Source organism: Pyrgilauda ruficollis, unplaced genomic scaffold (genome assembly GCF_017590135.1).
Source record: "Pyrgilauda ruficollis isolate IOZ18807 unplaced genomic scaffold, ASM1759013v1 scaffold11, whole genome shotgun sequence".
Taxonomy (NCBI): domain Eukaryota; kingdom Metazoa; phylum Chordata; class Aves; order Passeriformes; family Passeridae; genus Pyrgilauda; species Pyrgilauda ruficollis.
Window position 1 is genome coordinate 1,312,277 of NW_024509210.1, and position 18,838 is coordinate 1,331,114.

An 18,838-nucleotide genomic window follows, 5' to 3' on the forward strand; every position below is an offset into this window, starting at 1 on the left:
GGGGGATTTTGGGGTTTTTGGTTTAAATCCCCAGATATTTCTTCACCATGAGCATTGCATGTAAAATCCCAGAGTTTCCATGAGCTTCAGTCAGAAAAAGCCCTGCCTGTGTTTAATGGCAGACAACAGCTGAGCAGTAATGATGCCCTAATGTGAAAATGATCACTGTAAAATGAACTCCTTCAAGTGAGCTGGGAGAGCTCAGCCCTCAAGGTTACTGCCCAGCCACAGGAGGTGGCTCCTGCTACACACAACAGCAGAGATCATAGAATCCCTGAAGCTGGAAAAGCCCTCCAGGATCTCTGAGCCCAACTTTGTTCCCCACCTTGTCCCCAGCCCAGAGCACTGAGTGCCACCTCCAGCCCTTCCTGGGACACCTCCAGGGATGGGCACTGCAAAGCTCCCTGGGCAGCCCCTGCCAAGGCCTGAGCAGCCTTTCCATGCAGAAATTCCTGCTGCTGTCCAAGCTGAGCCTCCCCTGGCCCAGCCTGAGGCCCTTTCCCCTTGTCCTGTCCCTGTTCCCTGGCAGCACAGCCCGACCCCCCCTGGCTGTCCCCTCCTGGCAGGGAGTTGTGCAGAGCCACAAGGTCCCCCCTGAGCCTCCTTTTCTCCAGGCTCAGCCCCTTTCCAGCTCCCTCAGCCCCTCCTGGGGCTCCAGCCCCTTCCCCAGCTCCCTCAGCTGCTCCTGGAGCTCCAGCTCCTCCAGGGCTCTCTGGACACAGATCCTGCTGGCCTTGGCAGGAACTCAGCCCCTGCAAAAGTCCAGACTTTCCAGAGGCTCTGGAAAACCCAGACCCCTGTTTAAAGCCTTCTGCGGGAAGAGTCCATTACCACCATCAACAAGGAAGTTCCTGGCACTTGAAGTGATTCAGAACACACAGACCCCATGCCCTGGGGGATACAGCCCTGAGTCTGTTCTTGTTATGTGAAAATCAAATCCTACAAAAACAAGTTTTGATCAAACTGAAGTTCCTGTGCCTTTTTTAAAACAGCTACTTATAAAAAAACAAATTAAACCACAGTAAGAGGGAGGCAATTTCTATCACAGTTTATCTGTCCACATGTGACAGTCGCATATAAGGATTCAGAAAATAAGTCTTAGTGGTAGAGACAAGGAGAAATGAGAAGGAGGTTTAGAAAGTAACATGACATGGGCAGCAGGTAAAGAAAGGATTCCTAACCTTCCCTGTAACCAAGAGACAGGAATTCTGTGCTTCCAAATTGTTGCTACAAATACAATATTGCCAATGAAAACTAAAATTGAACAGGCAACATATATTACTGGTGGAGTATAAGATGAAAGACATGACACTGAGGCAGATTTTAAATCCTGCCAGTTGTAGTGGCTCAGTTCTTTGAAAGTCAAACTAGTTAAATTATTGTCCTCCAAAGAGAACGGCAAAGCCTGATCTCCTCCAGTTAAAATATTTACATTTCAGGGCTTCCTAGTAAAGAAACATATTCCATTTATATGAGCTGCCTTAGTACTAAAATCTAGTAAGGTAAGCTGCAAATGTGTTTCTGCTGAAGAGAAAACCAGAAAGGAAAAGTCTCAGCCTTGCAAGTCTTCGTGCTGCTTGGAACAGATACAAAATGTCTTCATGAATGAAGAGCTCACACACAGGGCTACAAACCAACATATGAGTGCACAGACACAGTGATTGATGTTTTTTAGGAGTTCAGCCCTTAAAGTATCACTGGAGCTAGAGCAGCAAGTCGGAAAGTGTGAGCAACTCTTCTGGAGGGGGCACAAGATGTTCCAGGGCACTTTGAGGGGGGTTTCTGCTTTTCCTGCATCAAGAGTTCTCTTTCCAGGTGGGAGTAGCACCTCGAGGAACCCAGCCCTAGGAAAAGAACCAGCCCCAGGAAAAGAACCAGCTCAGTTCTCACAGCCTTCCCCCACCAAGGGATGGCTCAGGACAGTTAAATCCTAAAGGAATCAAAGAGCATCGTTGTCTGATAGCCTCAAATCCAAACAATCCAACACATGGGCAGGAGAAACATAAAATCCCAGGCTGGCTGAGGCTGAGGGAGCGGAGTGGGCAGCTGGTGTCACCTCCCTGCTCCAGCAGGGCCATCCCAGAGCACAGGGCACAGCATTGTGTGCACACAGCTCTGCCACAGCCCCAGGGAGGAGAGCCCCCAGGCTGTGTGGGCAATGTGCTCAGGGCTGGGCACTGCCCAGGGAAGAAGTTGTGCCTCCTGTGCAGGGCAATGGCTGGGCTCAGGCCCTGCCCGTGGCTCTGGTGCCATGGCTGGGCCCCGGAGCAGAGCCTGGGCCCTGCTCTGCCCCTCCCTGCAGCCAGGGACAGCCAGGCCTGAGGGGCCCTCTCAGCTGGGGCTCCTCTCCAGCCTGAGCAGCCCCAGCTCCCTCAGCCTTCCCTGGGCACCCAGAGGCTCCAGGCCCTTGCTCAACTTGGTAGCAGAAAAAATTCTTGGAAGTCCAGTGCCTGGAAGAGGCTCATTCCTAGCCAGATCCCACTCTGGTGGTTCTAAGGCTGTTGAGATCTGCGATTTCCCCCTTCTCCAGAAGCAGCTTCTCCCTCATCCCTCCCAGCACAGCCTCAGGGGGATCCCAGGATACTCAGTCCCTTTTACGAGAGCTAAAATCTGTGCATGAACTGAGATGCACCTCGTTTCAGTGCCCCTATTTTGTGACTAACTCACCTCTCACCACAGGGAAATTCATCTTCTGTCACCTCAAAGTGCTGCTGGTGGCACTCAAAGACACTTTGAAGATCTAAACCCTTCACATGAACTTAATGGCTCCACTACAACTCACCAACATCAAGAAGAGCTCTTTTCCCTGTAGGAATAACGGCGCAGCTCCCAACCAAATGCAGCAAGTGCCCATAAAACACACAAATGACTCCTGTTCCCAAGAACAGACACATTCCCTCAGGCAAGAACCTGGTGGCATTTCTCTCCTCTCCCTGCACCTGTACAGTGCTGGGCTCAGGGAATGATCAATGAGCTCCAGGTACTCAAATATGCATTTTCCCCAGTTAATTTCCTGCCCAGCAGTAATAGATCAAGATCTGAAACTATTTTCTTTCTAATATAGCCTCTTAAGGTGATTTGTAAGACCCCTCAGTGATTCAGTTTTTGTAGCAGATTGTTAGACTGAATAAAGATATTAACTAATAGAGGGGGCCTTGAAAAACAGGTGAAGGGGTTTGAAGTCCTGGTGGCAAAAGTGAACAGTTGTGTTTTTCACAGAAAGAAAAAACTTACTTAAAAAGACACTCCCACTCAGGGAAGTGACAAAGACCATTTAAGTGGGTTTTTTTTTTATTACATTCTGATAAAAAATACCCATCTGCTGAACACTTAGGAAAGGAAATCCATATTTGGATGAGCAAATCTTCTGATTAGCCTCAGTTTCATTTTGTGAAATTTCGTTTCAGAATGAAACAAAACCACTGAGCCAGCAGTGAGATCCATATCCCACAGTGCAGGTGTCCATGGCTCATCTCTTGTTCCACAGTCAAGCAGAAAGGAAGGAAAAGGAAGGAAATGAGTCTGAAACCAGAAGATTGGAAGAACTACAGTGATAAGTCCAAACAGAGTTGAAAAAACCAACATTAAATAATCAAGAGAGCATTCCTTCTTAGCCATACATGCCAAGAGAAATACGTCCAACATCCTGTTTGCATCTCTTCTGGGATAAACAAGTATTATTCCTCAAGTGAGTCAGAAGGGATGATTTCATGGAACAGCTCCAGGAGATTTCTGGAGTGAAGGCTTCTAGAAGTCCTCATCCCCAACATTATGATTGAACTTGCTGCTCTTCAAGATCTTTTCCAACCAAAACCATCCTGTGGTTCCACTGGCTCCACATCAAACACAGGTGGGACTTCAGTAATTTTTGGTGTGTGACAGGTCCCTGGGTCAGGGGAATGTGAGGGACAAGTGACATCAACCCCCTCAAACACAACCCAAATTTACAAGATAGCAAAAGGACCAGGATGGGCTCATCTTTGATCAGATGAATTCAGGATTTTTGTTACTATTCTTCTTTTAAAGCTATAGATCTTCAGGAGAAATATAAGGACCTTCATGTGTTCATTTCATTCATGTATAAAAAAGTGCAAGACAACTTTAGGTTAAAAGAAACCCCCAAAAAATCTTCAAAAACCCTTCAAAGATTCCATGGTATGAAACAGATCCCCACAAGTCACAGCCCCATTACACCACTCCTGAAAACCCCAACAACAGATCCTTTGCAAATTTTGTGGGTGGATCTCCACATTTGCTTTTGGTTTTTAGAAGGGACCAGAATTATTTTTGCCTTCTGTTCATCTTTTAAGAACAAATAATAAATTATTGGTTCACACTCACACCCCAGCTCACACTTGTATTTTCATGACAGGTATGGACTCAACATAATTAAATATGTTAATTGGCAAATAGTTGCTGCTGGATTGGTTTGGTCTGGCAAGAAAGTGTAGAAAGTTGAAAGTTTTGAATTCAGCAGCCTTCTTTGCTGGCCAAAAATTGCTGCTAATTTTCTTAGATTAGAGAGAAGAAAAAAAGGGAGAAATTTGATCCTGTGTTTCCACCTTCCTCCTCCCTGATTGCTTTAGCCTCAGAGTTTTCCTCTGAATTCAATAAAGCAGCACTGGAAAAATAAAAGACTTCAGCTGACCTAATTTCACATATTGCACAGCTACAAGTGACAATTCTACTTTTACTTAAGTTAAAATATTATGAAAAAAAATTCCAACCTTTGCAGTATTTCTCCTGTCTGGAAGAGAGACAACAGCAGGAATTGCAAAACCAGATCTGTTCCTTTCAGAAAACCAGACCAAAAATATTCACAATATTCCCCATCCACACTCAAGCCTAACATTTATTCTGGTGCACCACAGGATTGAACAAAAGGATTACAGGATGAAAGAATTAAACAATTAATGGGCTCATTAGCAGTAAATTAGGACTGATGGCATGGCTCTGTAACAAAAGTATTGGGGTTTTAAATAATTAGGGGGTGGGTTTAAATACAAAGGGACTACAGTAGATGGGAGGTACTTGAATTTCACCAGGAGCAGATGGGATCCTGGGGAAACTTACTCCTGAAGTCTAAGAAAAAAGCAGCCTGACCAAGGCACTCCTGGATGAAGTTACTTTGGGACATCATTAATTGCTGTGGCTGGGGAGGATTTGGTGACACAGGAGGTCAAGTAAAACATGTGAAACAGAAAAATTAGGAGCTAACGCAGCAAAATGCAGCAAGAAGGGCAAGAAACTGAGTCAACATCCACAGCTTCCGCCAGGAAAATGGAGGATTGGCATGCTGGCTGCAAAGAAATAGCCCATAATTTCTGCCAGAGCTGATTTTTCATTTATTTATATTTATTATTCTGCTGTTAAGAGAACTATGCTGGTTGGAAATGGCAATTGCCAGAAGTGCACATCTTTTCTATGTTACATTTGAGGTTACAAATTCTGTTCCTGCACATCACAACTCCTCCAGGCCCAGCCCTAAACAAAGTTTTCTATTTAGCTGTAAGAAACATATTTCCAAGTAATTATTCCTGTAAGCATTGCCTCATTAGTTGGGTGCCATTTGCTGAGTCACCAGTCCCCCACCTTGGCTTAAATGCATTTCCAGCTCATTTTTTCTCTATTACACCCCTGTGAAATTTATCCAAAGTTCTTTTAGCTACATATACCCTTTCCTGAACACAGTATGGGGGAAGAAATCTGTTAAGTTTGTATAAGGATGCTGAATGTTTCTCAAAAAATAGCATTTCTGAACTGTCCCCCTGAAAATGCAGCAAGAATTTTGGCTACAGCCAGCAAATTTATACTCATTATAACAAAGCTGCCCTGTTCAGGTCATGTAAGAGAACATTACCAAGGATAAAAATCAAGCATGGTTTCTGTGACAACTAAATTGGCATGTGTCAGGCTAGAAAAATCCACCCAAAAATTATGTTCAGACCCCTTTGAAGTAAGGGAGTTGCTGTATTTACTCAGTCACAGGACACTGCCATTAAAGAGTGGTGGCCCTTCCCTTCCTCTAAATCACCTGGAAGAAAAAGGATACTGAACAATCTTGGGATAAGAACACAGAGGTGACAATCTATCATATGAGCACAAAGGAACAGAAATGGAAACCTGAGGGATCCCTTTTTTTCCCCTCCAAGAGATCAAATTGCTCCTGTCCTGCCTGGGCCATCTGTGCTTTGCACACTTCACCATCACTCAAGCCTAACTAGAAATGGCTCCTCAACCAAAATCCTCGTTTTATTCTTCTCAAAGATGCCTTTTTGGAGAGACGTGATGCTGCCAGCATAAGCACAAATAAAACTCCCACTGAAAAGTGCTGATTTTTTTTCTCAGCCTCCCCAGAGGGCTCTCCACAGCCCCATGATCCTGCTTTGCTTCCCACCATTATTCCCACTGCTCTCCCATGTCCTCCTGTGCTGCTGGACATGCCAGAGGCCACCCTGCTGCCTCTCCTCCACCCAAACCAGCATTTTCCTCCTCAAAGCACCACCAAGGTCAACCTTTACCAACCTGATGGCCCCACTCCTGCACCGCAATAAATGATTAAAATCCAGTTAATTGTAGCCCAGCACAGAGCAAATATGTGAAATATGAGCAGCTCGTCCACTTCAGTGTCAGGAGTGACAGTGATTATGACAGGGTGTAAAAATGGAGAAAATTAAATTAGCTTTCTTGTACATTATGGGCAGGGTTGGGCTGGGGGATGGAAGGGAATAAAAGGACATTTGGAGAGCAATTAGTAGAACAAGAAACAGAGTCTTTTGACTAGGTAGCAAAAAACAAAGCATAATTCAAGCAGGACTGAAGACTTCCCATGAAAGCAAAATTATTTTACTTCCTAACTGACAAAATAGAGGTTTTTAAACCAAAATCCAGATGCCAAAGTCATAAATTTGTACAATTACAGCTCTACCCACGTGGAGTGCCATGGATAATGAGCAACTTCATTACAGACATTCTGAAACCACACTCAGTTTTCACTTTTCCTACTCATTATTCCCAGGAGTATTCAGGAACAACTCTGACAGAATTTGCCCTTCAATGCTGTTAAATTGTTCAAAAGAATAAACCCTAATCAGTTATCCAGGGCTGTAATTTTTAATTACCAGAGATCACTGGCAGGGCACATTCCTGCTGTCTTTTAATTAAATTTAACCAAGATGCTCTGAGGAGGAACATGAGCTACTGGTGCCATGTTTTGGGGTTCCTGAAGTATTGTTTCTCTAGAAAACCCTCACTGTGGATTTTTTCACCCAAGTTCTTGGTCATTAACCATTCTTTCAATCTCCTGTTCCAACCACAACTACTGATTTATGAACAAAGTAAAGTTTACTGTTAAAGCTTGCACAATGAATAAGACAAAACCAATTTTGATGCTGGAGTCCAACACTGAATAACCATAACTGAAGATTTTACCTTGCCTGGTAAATCAACAGCTTCAGGAAATGCAATCATCACTGGATGCTGCAGCCACAAAACACACCCAGACCTTTCTTTCAACCTCTTTTCCTACCAAACTATTTCATCAAATAATAATTATTGGGGGAAAAAAACCCATTCCAGTGAAATTCCAGAGGCATCCCAGCCCTCCCAGAGCTCCACCCCTCAGCCAAACCCTTACCTTCATCATTCTGGGCCAGAGCCCATGCCAGGACAGCAGCGAGTGCCGTCCCCACTGTGAACCATTTCCAGAGACAAAGCTGCTGGACCATTTTCTGTCAAACTTCACTCAAGGCAGAGCTGGAAAAGAGGGATTTGACACATTTATTACTCAACCTGCACAAAGCTGAGCCACTACAAACTTTTTCACAGGGGATACTCAGACTCTAAGAGCATGGTATTGTTTCAGTCACTAATATAAATAAAATATGGAAGGAGAACCCCATTAGCATTAATCAAGATATGTGTACTCATTAACTCAATTACTGTGTATGCACAACCCTCCAAGTCAAGAAAATGCAAGGTTCTGGCTTAAATCAGGTCTGATTTCCATAATTTCCCTGCAATAAAGTATTTATGGTATCCTTCCTGCTTTCAAGCACTTTGGAGAAGCAACTGTAGCAGAGAAATTGCGCTGATTAAAATGAGGGTTCACTGCAAAAAGCCAGAGGGACACAGGATTCAAAGGCATTGCCTGGGAAAAATGGGAATGATCCCCGAGGATGCCTTCTTTAAGGACACAGGCTGTTGGGTTGTATCCAGGAAAATTAAAAAAAACACCACTAACACCAGACCAGAAAAAAAAAATCAACAAAATAAAATTAAAAACACAAAGAATAACAAAAAAAAAAAAAAAAAACCCACCAAAAATTCACAAAACAAAAAACCAAAAAGCAAGCAAATAAAAAAAAAAAACCAAACCAAACTCATAAAGCAAAGAAACCCCCCAAGAAAAATAAAAACCCAAAACAAAACCCCACAACCCTCTCCCTTCCCTCCCCACCAGGCCCCCAAAACAAATAAAAACCACCCAAACAAAAAAATCCCCCACCAAAATCCCCAAGACAGGTCTGGCTGAACTCCAGAGCGCACTTGGAGTGCAGAACATTAGATAGTTAAAAGAAGTTCTGGTTCATGGTTCCAATAAAAAGCATTAGCACAATTCTGCAGCCCAGAACTGAATTATTTTAAAATATTCCTTCAAATTTAAAAAGTTTGGGATAAATACAATGACAGGAACGTGGAATGAAGAGAGATTTTCAGCAATACAAGCCAAGTTATTGTATAAAAAAAAAATACTGCATTTATTAAAAATCAAACGAACTTACAAAACAATTGTGTGCCAAGAGTTTGAGGAAAACGTGCAGGGTTTTTTCCACAGGAGTAGGAGAGGAGGTAGGGAAATGTAATAAACCAGATGGAGTGGCCCATATTTACTCAAGTATTTAAAGTTCCTAGGTGGTTGATAATATAAATTATATATATATATTTTTGAGTTTGCTTGTAGGACAGCTCACATGGGTGGGATCACCAGGACATCAGAGGTTTTTCCCAAATTCAATAATTATATCCTGTGATTTATGAGGCTCCCCCACATCAAGCACAGCTCCTTTTCCCTTTGTCAAAGCCATGGATTGCAGGTGACTTTATTGGATTTTAATACCAACATGCTGGAGAAATAAAGGGCAGCAGCAAAACCTTTTCAAATTCTACACTTAACGCATTGCTCCACTCGTCATCCAGGGGTTCAGGATGGAGGGAGACCTTTCCAAGCTCTACTTCCCCTCAGGCTGGACTTCCCAACCTGTCCAGCAGCAGGAGAGGTTGGTGTAGGCTGCAACAGGCAGCAATTCCAGGAAGAACTTCAGTATTGGCCATGAAAGAAGGGAAGACTCTGCACAGATCTCATGGGACTGTTCATTCCCATTTCAGACCAACATTTGTCTTGACAGAGCAGCTCCAGGTCACAGAACCCAGGAACTGAAGCCATGCAAAGCATCCTCCTTCCTCCTTCTCTTCCCTTGCCCTGCTACAGCTGTTTCTGACCAAATTCCAGCAGGGAATTGTGGATCACAAAACTCTTCAGGTTGGAAAAGACCATTCAGGTCATGAAGTCCAAGCAGCAGCACCACCACCGTGGTCACCACTAACCCGTGTTTTCAAATGCCACATCCACATGTGCCTGGAACACTTCCAAGGATGAGACTCCACCACTGCCCAAGGGCAGCCCCTTCCAGGGCTTTACAACCCTTTCTATGAAGAACCTTTTCATCCCTTTCCATGAAGAACCTTTCCATGAAGGACTTTTCCACAAAGTACTTGACAACCCTTTCCATGAAGAACCTTTCCCCAATATCCAATCTAAACCTCTTCCAGCACAACTTGGGGCCATTTCCTCTCACCCTCTCACCTGTTCCCTGGGAGAAGAGACCCAGCTCCTCTCTCCTCATTATCAGTTTCTCTCAGGGAATTGTAGGGAACAACCTCAGAGAGGAGACAGCAGCCCTGACAGCTCAAATGGGAATTTGTGGCAAAAAAAGGAAGTTAGAGGCAGCTCAAAGGGAAATTCCAGACTCTTCCCAAAGGAACTATGACAACCCTTTCCATGAAGAACCTTTCCCCAATATCCAATCTAAACCTCTCCCAGCACAACTTGAGGCCATTTCCTCTCACCCTCTCACCTGTTCCCTGGGAGAAGAGACCCAGCTCCTCTCTCCTCATTATCAGTTTCTCTCAGGGAATTGTAGGGAACAACCTCAGAGAGGAGACAGCAGCCCTGACAGCTCAAATGGGAATTTGTGGCAAAAAAAGGAAGTTAGAGGCAGCTCAAAGGGAAATTCCAGACTCTTCCCAAAGGAACTATTATTCCCATGTGAGAGGAGACCAGAACTGCTCAAAACAGCCTTTTCCCTCCCTTCTCCTCCCCAGAATGCTCATTTGGTTGCTATCATGCAAACTTCCACTTAGCCCATTCCAAAGTCATTCTGGAATTTGCAACAGCACCTTCAAAAAAAAAAAAAAAAGCCCAAAATTACTTTTACCATGATATATTCCTGCTGACTACTTGGAAATCAAGGGTGTTTCCACATTACCCAAATAGATTCCAGTTAATCATCATTATCAAACCTCCTGGGAATTTTGGGGATGGGAATTTCTCAGTATTTCACTTCTGTTTGCTCCCCTGTTAACAAAATTTCCTGAAGGAACGGGGCTCAGCTGCTTTTCCACTTGAAGCAGTGTAATTCCATTAGGTGGTATTTGCCTCCAGCCTTTTACACCTCAAATCCCAGAATACAGAAGTTCAGGAGGCTCTTGGTGTCTTCAGGTCAGTCTAAGGAAAAAAATCCCATCCAAATAGAGATTTTAGGTGTTATCAGACCTAAAAAGAAGTGCACAAATTCACTTCTGAGGCTCCTGATATTTGATTTTACAACCTTGAAAAACAAAATAAATCCAGCTCTCCAATCACGATGTTCTATTTTAGAAAGTTATTCAGAGCTCAGCTGACACCCTTGAGTGGAGTCTGCTCCTGAGAGATTTTTAGGATGGAATCTTGACAGATTTATTTTTGATTTTGATGAAATGTCAAGTTAAACCACAAGGATAGCAACACTGCTGCTCCCAGAATAAGTAACTCTCTATGCAACTGGACTATGACAGAAGGAATATTCTGGTTTTTCCTTCAAATTATACCAGGGGAAAAAACCCAAAATAATGATAATAAAAAACAACAACAACAAAACAAATAAGACTCCCAAAAGCCAGGAGTATAACATCCAGAAAATGACACTATTAAGTTCAAATGATTCTGTTAACTTGGAAATAGCTCAGAACACATCACAATTTACCACAAAGTGCCAAAAGGTTGACAACCTCTAACAAATAAGGTTGAACTCCAGACAGGGCAAGGAAAAACTATGAATTGATGAGAGAAGGAAGATCTGTAAAGACACGCAAAATGTCTACAAGACTCAGTATTTTCCTAAAAAAAAAAAAATTCTAATTTTAAATTTTAAGAGATGATGAAGGTAAATTAATCTAAATACGAGTTCTGACATCCAGGTAGTTTGAATATATTTAGAGGAACAATAATATGACAGTAATTTCCAATAATTATTTCTTTTTAGATCTAGTGTTATTACAGGATTTGAAACTTTTCATTCATTAGAAGCTGGAGCAGGGGGGAACATGGCCTTGGTCAAAATAAATAATCATTCTCTGGGCACCCTGTGCCAGGGCCTGCCCACTCTCCCAGGGAACAATTCCTTCCCAATATCCCATCCATCCCCGCCCTCTGGCAGTGGAAGCCATTCCCTGTGTCCTGTCCCTCCATCCCTTCTCCCCAGTCCCTCTCCAGCTCTCCTGGAGCCCCTTTAGGCCCATTTTGCCTAGTGGGGATGCTCTTTGCACCCTACAATTGTGATACATCTTAAAAAGTATTTATTTTTTAAAGGTTGATACAACTGCATTGCTTTAACACAGCAAAAAAATTATAGTGGACTGTTTTTTTATAAGGTTCATCATTATTACTGATCAGCTGAACTCTCATAAAGTTTGTAGACATAAAATGGGGAGTACCAATGCTTATTCTGGAGAGCTGGTGCCATAATAAATCAGAAATGCCAGTAAAACAGCAGGAAAAATCCTCTTAAAGAAGCTAAAAAGTAGAGGAACTTGCTTTACAGTCTGACAGTGCTCCTGGGCTAAAGCTACAGTTCATTAAAAACTCTGTGTCCCAAATGTTTGATTTTTACCACCCAAACAATTCTGTTGAAATGCCAGCATGAGCAAAAAGCTTCTAGAAGATTATTTAACCACAGAATAGGCACACACCAAAAAAAACCACCCCAAATCTGTTTTGCCTCAGAGTGCTGTTCAACACTCAAGTCACGTCACCTGGTATGGAATTCATCTCCATGAATTCCATGGAATATCTCAGAGGGGTTCCTTCTGATGAGCAGGTCCTGAGCCCCTCTCACTGGGGCTGGAAAACACCCTCATCTGAGGCTTAACCACAAAACCAAACCCTAATTCCAGCTGAGGGATCATCTCTGGTAGCTCAGGACATCCTGGAAAGGTGAATCTCATCCCTCAAGGTCCCTCCCACACTCAGAGTCTGAGTACCTCTCACTAGTGGGACACATCTGCTGGAAAACATCCTCACCTGGGGCTTAAGCAGAAAAAGAAACTTTAATTCCAGCTCATGGATCACCGCTGGCAGCCTGGGACATCCTGGAAGGCTGAAGATCAGCTCACAGCCCCCCTCCAACACCCAGGCCCTGAGCCCCTCTCACTGGTGGGGCACATCCAGAGCACATCTGCTAGGCTGGAGAACAGCCTCAGCTGGGCTTAACTGCAAAAATAAACCCTAATTCCAGCTCAGCAATCACCTCTGGTAGCTTGGAGCATCCTGGAAGGGTGAATATCAGCCCACAGACTCCCCCCCTCCCATACCCAGTCCCAGATCCCACCTCACAGCCCCCTCCAACCAGGAGAAAAGCCAGGGAAGGAAGACTTCAGCCTCAAGTTAAAACCAGTTCTGGGTCTGATTCAGCTGCAAGTGTGACTAACTCTTGTTTGCTGAAGTCAAATATCTGCTTAAATGCTTTCCTGAGGAATTATTCAAGCATAAGCAAATATTTGGCTGTGCTGGTGCTACAGTGAATAATTTACAGTGCAAATCCAGCCCTCTTCTCCAGCTTTGGATTTTCGGAACCTCCAAACACTACTCCAGGTTTTATTTCACTGACACTTCTTGAGCAATTAACACATGAGTATTTCAGCCTATGGACTCTTGGATTTACTCAATCCTGTTAAAGTGCTCTCATGCTCTGGGACTGGCACAGCTGAGTAGGATTTCATCATCCTCATCTCCTTGGATAAGACCTTTCAGGAACGTGAAGATTTTTGAGATGAAATTTCAAGATCAAACCTGGTCCCACCTCAATTCTCTTTTCCCAGCTGCTGGGTCTGTTCCACATAAATAAACACATTAAAAAAAGTGGAATATTGATGCTGCATCTCTCCCTTTTCCTTGTGTTACCAAGCTGTTGAATTTTTACCCTCACTTGGAGGCAGCATTTTTAGAAAACAAAGACACAAAAACAAGGAAAAAATGACAATTTGTATGAGGATCTGAAGTAAAATTTCACCAGCAACTTGAAATTTCTCTGCATTCTCTCTGTATCTACATTCAAATAATTCATCTCCAAATATTCCTGCTTGCCCCCATTCTTCTAAGGACTACAGGTTTTGTTCCTTTCCTTGCCCCACTCTTTAAGCCTGTTATTTTCTGTGCCTTTCTTGCAGAAATGACTCTCTAGAAGTTGATGAGATGCCACTGCAAGGCCAAAGTAAAGCCTCAAAGAAGCTCAAAAAAGTAATTTCAAACTTCAGTGAGAACACAACTGCCCCTGGGCCTGGCTGGGAAAGATGCAATGTAAAAGTTCATTAACAAGCCATTTTTACTTCAATGTGGAAATCTCTATGCTTATTTCAAATTTTGCACGCCCAAAAGCCCCCAAACCAGCTATTTTCCTACACTGCATAAATTAGAAAGTTCTTTCTTTTCCCTCTCTGGGCACCAGTGGTAGCCAGAGAATCCCAGAATGGTTTGGGCTGGAAGGGACCTTAAAGCCCATCTCATTCCAACCCCTGCTGTGGGCAGGGAAACCTTCCAGACCCTCCAAGGGCACTTTTCCACCCTCCTGCCAGCAGAACATCCTACAGACGCTGATTTAAAAGGATTAAAACTATTTAATGCTGCTGATTCCCACTGAGCAAAGAAGACTGGTAAATAGATGGAAGGTTTGCACAGAGAAAACTCAACTCACAGAAATAGAAACGAGCTTCATGGGATAACTGAGGAAGGGAGAGAGAAGCACCTTTGTTTCCTGCTTCCATCAGTAGCAGTGATTTATTTCCTGTCTTTTTAACAAGCAATGCAGCTATTGGATGGATTAACAGGATTACAGCTCTTCATCATTCATTCCTGTCCACAAAACCCTTTTATTTCATGCATTGAGAATTTATTTATTCTTGTTTGCAGCCCCTCTGCGTGGACTTCACCTATAAAATATTGTTTTCACAGAAGGTTTTGAGTCACAAAAGCTGTTTGGTTGTGACATTGTTCATTTGAAATTCCTGCTGTGCAGATAGTACCTCCAGAAAGAAGAGAGAGCAAAGATATCCTAAACCTGATATCAGAGCCAGGAGACCTCAGCTGAAAAACAACATCAACATAAAAAGATGAAAAGAAACACAACCCATATTAGGCAGGAAAAACTCAGTTCATTCTTCAATAACCTTTGCCTTCACAAAACATGCACACACAGCTAAAATTACACATTAAGTGCTAATAATGAAAATATAATTCAATAGAAAAGTAAAAAAATTAGCTTAATTGCTTTTACTGCAAAACAGGTATTGGATTCCATCCCAAAAACTTCTTCATTTCTCCCTTGCCAGAGCATTTTCTCTCCAAGGATCCTTCCCTGGGATTACATAACACAAAGGAGAGAATCCAAGGGATAAAATCTCTCTGACACCAGGACATGTTTTGTCCAGAGCCCCTGTGAGTGCTCCTTGTAGGACACCAGGAACTGTCCCCACATTTATGGCTGAAAAACAGACTGGTGTTATAAAAATGGAAACATCCCAAACTAAAATGGGACAACAAACGTGACCCAGATTAATTAAGTTTAAATTAACTGGATTTAAGTTAAGTGCATTCATTTTATTAAAGAAAATAACATTTTCTTAAGTAGAATTTATATGCTGCCTCTTCCCTTCTGAGAGGATTTTTATTTAAATTTTGTAAAAATAAATACACTAAACCTGTCAGTTTTCTAGAAATCAGCATTTCTACTTGCCTGTAGTCACTACAGCAGGACAAGTGTTAAATACACCCTGGAGTAGTGGCAGGAACTGTGCTTGTGCACACCCCCTGAGCAGAGATTTCATCCAGCCACTCCCAAAAACAGTTGAAGATTTTGGTACTGGAGATTACAAACCCAGAAGTTAGGCCTGGATTTGGAAGCTAAACCAGAGAGCTGCCAGAAATCTGCTCCAGGATGCAAAAGTCCCCTAAAAACAAAAGCACATCACATTATTGTACAGGAGCCAGCCTGCCTGGCTCCACACCCTGGGGACACTCCCAATATATCCCAAACATTCCTTCTGCCACCAGTGCCACCTGATACTGATCCCCAGGAGTCCAGGGACACTCCCCTTGTGGCTTTTACCCTCCAGGACCAGGCTCCTCAGCAGAGCCCAGCCTAAATTAAGCCCTTTCACGGCAATTCAGGTTTCTCTTCTTGAAAATAAGAGGAAATCAGAAGTTTCATCCTTATCAGCTCCTTGGTACATTATCAGTGACCACATTCTGCACTTAAATCACACTTTATTTATTTAACCCCTGAGCCACATGCACAAGGAGCCTTCAACACAAACAACCTCAGATATCCAGCCTGGTACATTTAGACCTCTCTCACACCTCACCAGTTTTCTTGTGAAGCCTCCTCAGCTGGATTGGAGTCTGTTAATGGAGCCCCAGGCCAGATTTTCATTATTTTAAGCACATCCCTGCTGTTCTGCACCTCATTTTTGCCTCAGCTCCTTAAGCCTGACCTTCAGGCTGCTGTTTCCTCCTGCTCCCATCCAATAGCACTCCAGCTCCAAAGGCGGTCTTGCTTTCCCTCATCTCCTCCTTCCCTGTCAGTTCTGCACATCAAACCCACTTGTCCCCATCATTCCTGAACGGCCTCTCCCAACCCTTCTGCTCTCCAAGCTTCTCCTCATCTGACACCACATCTCTCAAGCCTCAAGGACACTTTCACTCCTCTGCTCCAGGATTTTCCTTCCCAGTATTTCTGGGGGGTCTTACCCTTAAAAATCCCTCTTGTCACTTCTTGATAGGCATTGAGCATAACCGAGGTGATTAGGTGTTTTGATTATGCTTGGATTGATCTATCTTTACTCAGAATTTTGGTATTTTTAAAAGGATTCACAAAGCTGGAATCAGCTGGAATCACTTCACTCTCTTCACTGCCCCAGAGAAGCTTTGGCTGCCCCTGGATCTCTGGAAGTGTCCAAGGCCAGGTTGGAGCAGCCTGAGATAGTGGAAGTGTCCCTGCCCATGGCAGGGGTTGGGATAAGATGGTCTTTGACCAGCCCAAACCATTCTATGATTGCATGATTTATCCAGCTCCATTTAACCATTCTACCTTCTGAATCACCTCATGTCTCCAGCTGCTTTTCAGCCCTCTGGCAATCACATAAATCCATCTCCTGAACCTCTGTTTCTCCAGATACCCTCACACACCTCACTGCTGATCACCAACCCCCAACCCTCAGCATTTCACCTCCAGAATTTTCTGCATCCCTGGTTTCCTTAAAACACAGAACACCCAGGGCTCTTTGCCTTCACATCTCCCCAGGAGATATTTGCCTTCCACCCTTCCAGACTCTCAGAAGTGCTCCTGCCCACTGCTGAATACAGGAACTGATGTGGCATTTTCAGCTTTTTTTCGTTCTGCTGGAGCTGTGGGTGATTCAGGCGTTCAGAGATGGGGTGTGCCCACATGCTGGGATGGGCACAGGGCACTCATGCAGGGACAGCTGGCACTGAATGCCTACCAGTCCTGCTGGGGATGGATTTAAACGCCCACAGGTGGGTTTTGATCTGCTCAAGTATCTCCTTGGCCAAATATCCAGCAAGAAATAGCTTCTGAGGAACAGAAGAGAGATAAAGATGGATCTTACAAGATGTTGTGGAGACAGAAAAATTATGGAGATGACTTAGATAGAAGTGCAAGCCCAGGGATATTCAGATGGTTCCTGGCTGCTACAGGGAGTTGCTTTCAGGCTGGAGGTAGGCTACACATGCCAGGGATTACTGGTAAAGAAATGGTTTGAGTTGGCAGAGACCTTCTAGATCCTCTCATCCATCCCCCCATCCATGGGCAGGGACAACTATTCCTCCCTGCTCAGGCCCTGATGAGCTGAGCCAAAACTCAGCCCACAAAATTCACCTCTTGTTCAACTCAGTCCTGGGTGTGAATCCCAGATGGGTTTGGGTGGGAAGGGACCTTAAAGCCCACCTCTGGGCTCAGCCCAGGACTGGGTTAAGAAACAAGGAAATCCAGGGAAAAGCATTGCACCTCACCCCACTGCTGTGCAACAGAGACAAATCCACATCAGCACCAGCAAACTTTGAGCTGGAGACAACAGCCACAGGGGAAGTGATGCACAACAAGAACCTCAATCCTACATTTCAAATGACTCCAGCAAATTCCCTGAGTGTAAATGCAGCACATCCCTTGGAATGGGTTAAGGAGTTTTGTTGGACATGAAACATTTCATTGTTTGTTTAAATACTTTACTCATAGGGCCTGTGCTGGTGGTTATTTCTAGAAAATCAGCTAAAATGGGTTTACAAACATTTATATTTAAGAAACTATTACGATAACCAAGTAACAGTAAGAACGTTGAAGGAAATCCAGGAATACCACCAAAACCAGAGTTTAATAACCCAGCAATAACACATCACTCAAAGGAATGTTTTAAAAGTTGGCTATTCTCAAATTTCAAAAGCTGTCAAAGTAAATAAGATTGTTTCACCAATTTCCTGTAACGTCTCATAAATGAAAAAAACAATGTTCCTTTCTGACAGTCCTTAAATGAACAGCAGCCTTACACTCACACAAGGTCACAAGTTTGTCTCTGAGGCGAGATGTGGGAGAATGGACAAAAGCAAACAAGGAAATGCACTCAAAGATGCAGAGATGACTCCAGGAATGGACAGCCTGCACACATCCACAGGCTCTTGATCACATTCTCCCCCTCTTCCACTCACTTTTCATCATCGTACTTGATATCTTCATTGGTACTGAGCTGACATTCCCATGAATTCCATTAAAAAACCTGGTGTTTAGGTTGAGCTGGTGAAGATGAATAGGCTGGAAACAGCCAGCACAGCGTGGACACTCAGTGACCTCCCCACAGCACACCAGTGAGGCACCACCTCCCTGCCAGGGCATTATCACACATACAGGCACCAGATCTCAGCCTCTGAGCCTGGAGAAGGAGCTTGGATAAGGGCTTGGAATGCCAGGATGAGGCAGAATGGATTTAAACTGAAAGAGGGCAGGGCTAGATGGGATATTGGGAATCAGGAATTGTTCCTTGGCAGGGTGGGCAGGCCCTGGCACAGGGTGCCCAGAGCAGCTGTGGCTGCCCCTGGATCCCTGGCAGTGCCCAAGGGCAGGTTGGACTTTGGGGCTTGGAGCAGCCTGGGATCATGGAAGGTGTCCCTGCCCATGGCAGGGGTGGCACTGGATGGGCTTTGAGGTCCCTTCTCTACCCAAACCATTCTGGGATCCTG

General features: G+C 43.9%; 1 protein-coding gene across 4 annotated transcripts in view; it reads right to left on the bottom strand.

The window, feature by feature from the left end:
• Positions 1-7,753, bottom strand: part of PCDH15 (protocadherin related 15) — a 258,742-nt gene extending 250,989 nt beyond the window's left edge. For all 4 annotated transcript variants that reach the window (XM_041474168.1, XM_041474178.1, XM_041474192.1 and 1 more), the window contains exon 1: positions 7,637-7,753. In XM_041474168.1, coding sequence (XP_041330102.1) covers positions 7,637-7,727 — 91 coding nt within the window. In that variant the 5' untranslated portion in view covers positions 7,728-7,753. The remainder of the gene's footprint in view (positions 1-7,636) is intronic.
• Positions 7,754-18,838: the final 11,085 nt, after the last annotated feature.